General features: G+C 41.7%; 1 protein-coding gene across 4 annotated transcripts in view; it reads left to right on the top strand.

Annotated features, from left to right (window-relative positions):
- The window catches only part of mib2 (MIB E3 ubiquitin protein ligase 2), a 52,190-nt gene that overhangs the window by 35,921 nt on the left and 5,761 nt on the right, over positions 1 to 10,508 (top strand). For all 4 annotated transcript variants that reach the window (XM_031868887.1, XM_031868889.1, XM_031868888.1 and 1 more), the window contains 5 exons: positions 1,411 to 1,559; positions 2,110 to 2,266; positions 2,946 to 3,100; positions 8,654 to 8,780; positions 8,961 to 9,221. In XM_031868887.1, the coding sequence (XP_031724747.1) occupies positions 1,411 to 1,559; positions 2,110 to 2,266; positions 2,946 to 3,100; positions 8,654 to 8,780; positions 8,961 to 9,221 (849 nt within the window). The remainder of the gene's footprint in view (positions 1 to 1,410; positions 1,560 to 2,109; positions 2,267 to 2,945; positions 3,101 to 8,653; positions 8,781 to 8,960; positions 9,222 to 10,508) is intronic.

The raw sequence follows: 10,508 nt of genomic DNA, 5'->3' as shown, positions 1-10,508 counted from the left end.
TATGTATGTATATGTGTATATATATATATGTATGTATATGTGTATATATATATATGTATGTATATGTGTATGTATGTGTATGTGTGTACGTGTATGTATGTATATGTGTGTACGTGTATGTATGTATGTGTATGTGTGTACGTGTATATGTGTATATGTGTGTACGTGTATACGTGTGTACGTGTATATGTGTGTACGTGTATATGTGTATATATGTGTATACGTATGTGTGTATATATGTGTATACGTATGTGTGTATATATGTGTATACGTATGTGTGTATATATGTATATGTATGTATGTGTATATATATATGTGTATATATATACGTATATATATATATATGTATATATATATGTATGATGCAGCAAAAAACTGACATACACATCCCCAGTACATAGTATAGTTCTTCCAAATATGCGTAGGATCGGGTCATTATCCTAAGACTTTTCACCTATATATCGATCGATCGATCTAGAGATATATGATAGATAGAGTGTTGGTAATTTACTATATTTACACATGTAATGAACAGAGAAATGACATGGATAGTCAAATATGAGATATAATATGTAATCAGAACCATTTATTGCCACGGTATGTTGCACATACAAGGAATTTGGCATGACGAATTTGACAATAATTTATTTTAGTTAATAATTGATCAAATTGATTCCCATAATTTCGTTGGCTTGTTTGGTTAAGACACTCAAGACTGATTATTAAAACCCAAAGGTAGGAGAGAGAGTGATCATTGAATGAGCCAACTGACGGTATGAGAAAGAGAACTGAGATAATGACAATTTAGGGATGCTACTACTTAAAAAGGTGAAAATGATATCATCTCAGTATGTCGCTCCTGGTAAACAGGTTTTCAAACCAACATGGTTTGTTATAATCAGGTTAGTAAACCAGAGTCTGAAAAGAGCACATATGTGCAATCACAGTTTGAACTCCATGCTAATTAAGCTACAATGAATCATGGTAACATGAGTTGTCAACCTAAACCATATGTTTATAGACTGTATATACTGTATCAACCATCATTACACATTATAAGCTGTGGGTTTACAACACATGTTATAATTGGCTTTCCATATGACTAATGACATTATAAAATGTATAATATTATCTGAGATGTTTGTTTTTTTAAATGAGTGAGAAAAGTAATAACGTGTTGCTCAATTAAATAAAAGTTAATTTTAAGTCCTTGTCTTGTTGCGTTCTACACGACTACATTTCTACTTGGCGTTGACTAAACTACTTATTAGGATTATGTGTCGAGTGTATGACGAACAGGGTTGTCGCTCATGCCCAGATTATTTCCAGCCAGTCTTTGTTCAGCTCTGTTAGTGTCTCGGGTCGTTGTCGCCACTAATGAATCTTCCACCACGGTGGTGTTCCTGGCAGGTGGATATAAAGAACCAGGGCAAGACTGCACTGCAGGTCGCTGCTCACCAAGGCCACATGGAGGTGGTGAAGGCCCTGCTGCAGGCCAACAGCTCCATCGAGGTCAAGGATGAAGATGGAGACACAGCATTGCACTACACTGCTTTCGGGTGAGGGGACACACATTTTTCCTGCACACAATTGACAAAGGTGCAACACACACACACACACACACACACACACACACGTTGCAGCTCTGCTCCTTGAGGGTTTAGAAAGGAGACTGACAGATGTACAGTAGAGCTCTGGCCTGTCTTTCCTTGTAATGTGATAATCCATTCACAGAAGTGGCAGCATTAAGTGCTGCCCTAATTAGTCAGCTATGTCTCCTCCTTTCACCATATTAACACATGCTCAGGAAGTCTCTTTGGGAATTTACACTTGCTGTCAAGCCAACAAATGTTGCAGCAGTCGTACAGCATGCAAAAACAAAATTGCAGAGTTTAAAAAGGGTATTTGTGTGACTTAGCGTGCAAACCCTTGAGCTTTGTGTAGCTCCCAGTAGGTTTTCAGAATAAGCCAGTGAGATTTGATATACTGGTTTGAATTATCTTAATGGAAAGCACTGCTCAGACATGTAGAATCACGAAACTGAAGTGGATGACAGTGAGGATTTAATCTGCGTTTGTCTTTTTCTGTTTATGGTGTCTTCCCTTTTAGTAACCAGGCAGAGATCACACGGCTGCTATTGAGCAAAGGGGCAAATGTCAACCTCCTGAACAACTCCATGTGCACGGCGCTCCACATTGCTGTCAACAAGGGCTTCACTGACGTGGTGCGAGTGCTGACCGAACATTTGGCTGACGTCAATCTCCAGGTGAGAGGGCCTAGCACACCTGATACCTCCAGATCGAACGTTGATTAGAATTTGTCGCCCTACAAACTAAGTAGTGATTTTTGTTGTTTGTTTAATTCTGAGCTTCTCTGACAGTGTCAGTCATCTGCTATACACATGTCATGAGCAACTCACATGTTGTCCTTCCAAGCAGATGACAACAAACATAAATACATTTATGGTGATTGAGTGTGACCCTGATACATTTCAGCCCTCATACTCATTAATGCAATTTAGTGTCTCTTTTAAGGCATTTTCCAGACTGTCTAACGTGCCTGCAATCAGGCCCCGGATCCACTAACAACAATATTTTTCTGCTTGAGTGGTGTAGCTACTCAGTACAAAACATCATGTAGCAGCCCACAGTTTGCTTTAGTTTGTGCCATAAATAAACTGAATGGACTGCAGCATCCTTCACATTAATATAGACACAATATTAGTATACACAGTCTAGATTTCAGGATTACAACAAAGTATTTTAGTACAAAGAAAATGAGTAGGATACCTTTCACAACTGTAATCATTTGAATAATGCAGCTGTGCTATGCTTGTGTACACTTTCATTTCCAATATATGCTGTAAACAAATGTCTGGTGGGTTTAATGTAAACCTATAACATGTTAAACAACAACAACAAAAAAAATGTTTCTCACACAATCAGGATTCATATGGGGACACACCGCTCCATGACGCCATTGCTAAAGATTTCCGAAATATCATCGAGATCCTGGTGTTGGTGCCCAACATTGACTTCACACAGCAGAACCACAGAGGCTTCAACCTGCTGCACCATGCTGCCCTCAAAGGAAACAAACTGTGAGTGGAGATCGTGTCCGGAACTTTGTACGTTTTTAAAGCTTGGTTGTGACATCAGATTAGATATTGAAACATTGAAACATGAGAAGGTGGGTATTTACCCAGGCGCTTCAATAGAGTGGGGATTTTCTTGGAGTCATCATCTAGCAGGATTAGTGGAAGAGCATCTTGTGTTTTTTTTGTAATGCTCCAACAACCAGCCTTGGTGGTGCCTTATGACTTACCATAACTAGATAATGGTTAACAATAGCAAAAGGAGGAACAGATCAGCACTAGTTTGGAGTAGTCTTATTTTTATATATTTTTGAATGGGTTCAGTGAGATTCAGTTGAACCAGAATCATCAGTGCTGACATTTTTTTTTTTTTTAAATTCCACAAATCTCCAAGTCTCCTATAATATGAGCTTGTTAGCCAATCAGTATGGACTAATGACAGCCATGTTATCTGGTAGTTTGAATGCACGTATCTGCCTGGGAAATGTTGGTTTATGGGTGTCAACTGAGGACTCGCAGGTCAACACTATCCGTAACAGATAGAGAGCTCATCTCCCACACAGCTTCTGCTGCTGTCAGCAGGCTGCCAGTCGATATCAGGCAAAAATGCAACATTTACTTTTGCACCCTGGTTCCCTACACATCGACTTGTCCTCCGAAATTTGTCCCGAACTGCATTCTGTGTAGTCATTTTTCAGCAATGCAGAACACATTTGTATTTTATGAATATATCATTAAAATGACACCAATAGAGAGCTGGTGAAAGATCAGCTCAGCTATTTGACTCTAGGTGCTTGAGGCCAAACATCAAGGCTGCCTCACTGACGCACGTCACAAAGGCTCCATTGTCTGCTGACTGTGTTGGTTTTTGGCTTGTTAACACTGGAGGTGCTTAATCACAAGCTGAGCGTGCAGGCAGAAATGCCAGACATACTTGAATGTTCTCACAATGATAAGGTTTCCTCCCTCAAACACAACATATTCTGTCTGGCTCCTTTTTTGGTGTGCCGGTGTCGTCCTCTGTCCATGTTGCATCCCACACACCCCGAAAAGCCCTAAAATGTAGAGAGAACAAAGCAAAAGTGAAGTTATTCAAGTTGTCAGCAGCAGCTTTGATACATTTAAAATCAAAATGTTACGTATTCATAGAAAGTATGTAATTTATATATATTATTTATTCCATGACTCAAACCAACCTCAACAGTTGAGCGGTTTGTACTTTTCTATATGATATTCATAGACTGTTTACATTGTTCACTGTGCGGATCGACTGCATGCATTACTGCAACTGACCTGAGTTACTTTGCGCTGTAAAGTTATCTTATTCTCTTTTTTATTATTATTTTTCTTGCTATTTTCAGCAGTACAATCGATTCATTTGCGTAAAATGCTTTGAAAAGCACCTTGACAGGTGATTTCTTCACATAGAAGAAAATAATAAGATACTAAGTCTCCTCACAGGCCTGAGCAACGACTTGGAGTTGATATTTTTCACAGTGCACCAAGTCTGCCTGGCCATCATGAGGTTCCCGCGTCTTCGCTCCAGGACTTTTACGACCTCACATGAACCTTCCGTCCAAAATTATAACAAAACCATGTAATGGAAAATTATCCCCGGCTCTTTTTAAAGCGGTGCCATGAAAGAAAGGAAGCAGGAATGAAAAAAACCCAGCACCACCATAAATAAGTCCATCCTTCAATGTTTCAATTAGAGAGTTTTAAAGTGCATTTTATGTACTTTGTTGGATAATATCTTCGAAATGTTTATTCCAAAGAGTGGGCGCCCTGTTATTGTCATTAGTAAAGGCTTTCAGAGTAGATCACCATAGCTTGGTCCTCTAGTTATTTGCCTGCAGACTCTCCACTATCTACTTCTGCCACTCTGTCAAGTACTAAACCAGCGAAAAATAACCTGAAGTCAATCCATTTTTCTCGGCAAAGGAAAGCTTTGAAGTGCTAAATTCTGCCCTCCCAACTTCACTTCCCTGTCACCCACATTCCTCCATCACTCCAACAACCAGCCCGCTCCAAGCTCACATTGTACACTCCTTGAAAATTATCCTACTAAAAATCTGATCTGAGGACAGCCCTGTACATCACTGCAGTATATGGACAAATGTCAATAGAGCATGGGTAAAAAAAATCCACACAAAGACAAGCAGTAACAGAAAGTGAGAGAGGAAAAGGAACGGGAGCGGAAGCTGCAGTAGACAGTCGTTTAATAAATGCCCAATCTGTTCTGGCAAGTGTCATATGTGCAGTGCTGGGAGTTGAGGCCGCACTCCCCGGCATTCATTTAGCTTGACATCGGCCGCTGCGCCAAGAGAAGAGACACAGGATTTACAGTGTTCAGGATTGGCTCGGTTCACCAGTTCAATCATATATCATCAGCAGGCCTCCAGTGCATTCAGACAGCACAGGTGATGTGTGTTTGTTGTACGTTTTCCTTGTTTGTACTGGAATCACAAATTTTAGTGTAGAGTTTGAATGTGCGCAGGCATTAGATTGAGGGTCTACCTCCTATTTAACATGAGATTAATCTTTGTGGAGTAAATTGAATTGTTGATGTAGTGTAGACTTTTTAAAAGTCGATTTTTTTTAATTTTTTTTTTGGTTTGTTTAATGCAGCACTGTTTGGAGTTCCCGCCAGCAGCTGTGGTTCTCCTTGGTTGTTATTTGTGACAGAAAGATCAGAATGTTTTATTTATTAGCGTATTTATTTATTGTGAGGAAATGGAAAAAGAGGGCTAGAGGCCAAGTTCACAAACAGTCCTGGGAAAGAAAAGAAATGAGGCAAGCAGCCAGATTTCCTCTGGAGTTTTCAGCTTGACAGAAGAGGCAAATGGAGAGTGAGGATAGGGCGGTTGGTCTGTTTGTATTTGTCTGGATTTCTCCCTCTTTTCCTCTTAACTCATTTCTTTCTTCCAACAGTCCCTATTTACTCCTTCCCAGCATTACATTGTGCCTTTTGACATAAACTGTGTGACACACACACCGGATAGATTTCACAGCATACCAACTCTCAGTGCTATAATTACACATGAAATCCTTTTATTTTTCATTTATTTTGTCACCGCCAAAGTCAAAGAAGCAGCACTCGCCCTTGGACGTTTTCTTCTGCTTTGTTCAAGAAGCAAGTTGCAAACAAGCATTATGCAAAACCCCCCAAAAATAGCCAAACGATGACTCCGGTCTCCGGAAAAAGTCGTTATCAACGTGCCCGAGATGCCCTCTAGCTGTTGTGTGTGTGTGTGTGTGTGTGAAGGCATGTTTGTACAAAACTGTCCCAAAACGTCAGCCCAAGTCTGAATATTCATGAACACACAGGAGTAACGATTATGGAAATAATACAGAGACATGAGTCGTGGTGGGTGCAAAGGGGGACACAACTGCGAGGGCGAGCTCTGGAGGTGCTCTAATCGAAGGTGCTCTGGAGGAGACTCAATAGCAGGAATGATATTTCCCTCTATCAATACCTTCACACAAACACACACCCACGGAGCTGCATTGCAGGTACAAATGACCTCCAACACAATGTCCCCCCCCCCCCCCCCCCCCCCCCCCCCCCCCCAACAGCCTTCATCCTTAGTATCACGCCTAGAGGAGATCCCGACCATACGTGACTCTACATGTAACAAAGCAGCCTGTTCTCTCGGCTTACAGGCCCTCAGCAATGCATTTGAAATGTATCAGCAGTCTGCTGCTAATGAGCCTGTAATTTGTTAGTTATCATAATTATAAATGCATTAAAACCTTTTTACACTGATGCAAACACAATTCGCGTTTTTCATGTTCCCCGTACACTACTGGGAGCGTTTATGCAGTGCAATATAGAGATGATGACACTATCTGGATGCATCATTTTAGAGAGTTGATGTGTTGATGAGCTGAGATGGCTCAATTAGTTTCCGTGCATCTGTCATTCAGTCTGTGATTTTGTTAAGTGTCTTCAGGTTGTAGAATGAAGGAAATGTCAAAATGTAGCGGAAGGGATGATTGTTAAATATTCAATATTCAGGTTGAGAGATTTTTAAGATTTTCTTTTAACTTGCCGTGAAACTTAGACTAACAGTTACATAGTACATAATAGAAGGATAGTTACACATTGGTGATGTGGAGGTGCTAGGGAGAGATGGGACGATGTAAGATTTGATCGTGGATCGTGATAAAATGCACTTGCAGCAAGTTGATCGTGGTGAATTTCTATTTATGAGATAATCATGAATATCGGCAAATGAGTGACACGAGAAAGCTGTCCAGCTCGCTGTCACGGTAGAAAAATGTTAACTTTTTAAAACCACATTACGTAACGAAGCAACCATAATTCTGAAGTAATTGTCAAACAAGGTAAAAGTGAAAAAATAATAGATATAGTTTTGACATTAGGAATACCTACTGTATGTATCGCATCGTGTTTTGTTTTGTAGTAGTTGGCTTTTTATTGCTGGATTGGATATGAAGACGCTCGTATACATTATCGGTTACTCGACGCTTATTAATGTTCTGCTGGTTACTGAGCAATGTATTGATTGCTAGTTGCGTTCTTTATTAATAAGGGATAATAAGGAGCTGTCTGTCTGACCCCAGCCTCATCTATCAACATCAGCAGCACCAGTGTTTCCAGACAGCGGACTCCGAGCATCATTAGAATCAGCCCGGCATCCATAAAGGAAAGGTTGGGTCACGTCGCACCAAAGCTTCCACGGTGCTCGCTAAAAGCTGTCGGCTTCAATTTCACACGTCATAAAGCAGACTCGGCTACAGAGCAGGCCAGCCTCACACTGCAGCATCAGCCCCGCTGCGTGAATCGCAAAAACAAAAAGAAGTTGTTATAGTCTCACTTCACTGAATGTGGTGTCATCCTCACATGGTTCAAATTGTTGACATTGGAAGCGTTTAATGTTGCGTTGATTGTGATATTCTGTCCATATTATAGCACACTGGTTTAATACTGAACGTGATGATGGCCAGCTTCAGTTACAGCTTAAAGGAACAATTCACGTCTAACACTTAAGGTAGGGGGGAGTATTAAAGGAAGGGTTAGCTGTACATCAGGAGCCCAGTTAGCTGTGTTTATTGAGAACTGGCTGCCTGTTGTGGCCGAGGGTTTTCTTGTTATATCGGCTTGTTAACAGCTCTGCAACAGCTGCGTCTCTGTCCAAGCTGGTGTCAAGTACACTGTGGCACAGGATGGCGACGAGCTTCAGATTCTGAGAGGTCCATACAGTCTGTGTCTGATGTCTTAGTCTTAGCACTACTGCGCTTAAATCAACATATGTGGATGAAAGTGGCTTCTTAAATATTTTTTGGAGCATCACATTTAATCAGAGAATATTTATATTCACCTCAACCACCAATATCTGAATCTTTTGTATTACTACTGGGCACTAGGTAACTGTGACATTCAGCAACCTACAATTTTTTAAAGTGAGAGGTGATTCAGTAAAAAGCACTTGGGCCACTATTACTGATACAACTCTTCTTAATTGAAGCCGCGAGCCGTGAAGGGTGTTGTGCACTCTGCCTGATTGACTTTTGTGTTGTCTGTCGTGACGGCAGGGCCACAGAGAAGATCCTGGGCAGAGCGCGGCAGCTGGTGGACGTTAAGAAGGAGGACGGCTTCTCCGCGCTGCATCTGGCCTCCCTCAACAACCACCGGGATGTCGGCGAGATCCTCGTCAAGGAGGTGAGCTGGAGACCGGGTGCACATCGCCGTCCTTTTTAGAACTGTTTTTGATCCGTCTCTTCTTCACTGCTGATAAATACAGTAGAGTTGCATTCTGCTGATAAATACAGTAGAGTTGCACGAAGCAGAATGCACCCACCATCGTGTCGCACGTCTAATTCACCTTCCTCTGCCCACAAGGGACGCTGCGACATCAACATCCGCAACAACCGGAACCAGACGCCGCTGCAGCTGGCGGTCACGCAGGGCCACACCGACCTGGTGCAGCTGCTGGTGTCTGAGGGCGCCGACGTTAACATGGAGGACGAGGACGGTGACACGGCCATGCACGTGGCCCTCCTTCGCCCGCAGCTGGCCAACGTTATGCTCAGCCCCGCCGTGGGAACCAGCAGCACCGAGGAGAGCAGCGAAGGTTGCTCCTCCACGTCGCTCTACTGCAGGGTGAGAAGCGACGGGGAGGTGGCATGTTGTCCACTTGTTCATTACTTTTTGTTTTAAAGTATTCTTTTTTTATTCCAAGGGGAGTAACTAGAGTGGGATTTTGGGGTGACGGTACACACGGACACATTCTGCAACACAAAGCTTTGTTTGATCCGGTGGAAAAGAAAAAAAAGGAAGCTTTACTACATTACTGCTCTTCACCATTCAGAATTCTCAACTGATATTCTGTGATTATTGACATTACTCGCCTCATAATGAGAAGGACTTATAATGTAACTGCAGCTGTTGACCACTGAATTCTGGGTATCGTGGGACAGAATGATCTGAAGGGAAACAATACAGCTTGTATGTGAACACAGTGAAAATATATGAACTAAGGTCTAAATGCGTGAGACTGGCGAGAGTGTAAACAGAATATATGGTTGCTGTAGAGACAATCCACGACAAATAAACAACCAAAGGAAGAGTCCATAAAACACTCAAAGAGGTGTAAATATAGAATGAATGAGGGGTAGACAGACACTAAAACGGGGGGAGATTAGGACTAAAGGAGGGAAAAAAGGATTAATGCAGTCTTAAGGAGATACAAACTCACTCAAAGCGGGGTAAAAAAAGACTTAAGGGTTGAGATCAGACTTAATGTTGAAGCAGGGAGGGAATGGTAAACAAAAACAGAGGGAAGATATTTGTTTACAGTCTGAGCTGTTGCTTTAGGATAAAGGAGTTAATTGGCTTTGCCAGGTAAATGAGGGGATGAATGGGTAAGAGGTGGGAAAAGGAGTCTGCTGGGATTACTCAAAGGTGAAGGCTATCTGAGGAGGAAGGACTTTGCTCTATTGTGTAAACAAGGCAGGAGAGAGGGGTTAACTGAGGAGAAAGTCATCAGATGGGTCACAAAGGGATACGACATGCAACTCGCAGCACGTGTCACAGCCTCGTTTTATGGAAGAAATCACCAAAATTGGAAATGGAATAGGATTGTAGATTTTGATAACGACATTGATTTAAGTTTTTCAAGTCTCAGCATTGAAGATTTATTCTCTTCGAAATAAAGATGACCTCATCTTTGACTTTAATCTCTTATCGCTGTTTTAAAAGCAAGTACCGGCAAGAGGCCGAGAACGATGGTGTACAATGAAGGGAAAGAGGAAGTGCTGAAGGGTGGAGAAGTGAAGAGGGCCCACTTAGTGAAGCTATATAGATCTGGCAAAGACGGAGATCTAGTTAAGATGTCTGTGATAGATTTAGGAGGACGGTGTAAACACACCAGGTCATTCGCCAGGCCAC

Source organism: Anarrhichthys ocellatus, unplaced genomic scaffold (assembly GCF_004355925.1).
Source record: "Anarrhichthys ocellatus isolate YVR2014 unplaced genomic scaffold, GSC_Weel_1.0 scaffold44, whole genome shotgun sequence".
Lineage (NCBI taxonomy): Eukaryota > Metazoa > Chordata > Actinopteri > Perciformes > Anarhichadidae > Anarrhichthys > Anarrhichthys ocellatus.
The sequence above is the reverse complement of the archived record's forward strand: the minus strand, read 5'-3'. Positions and strand labels throughout refer to the sequence as shown.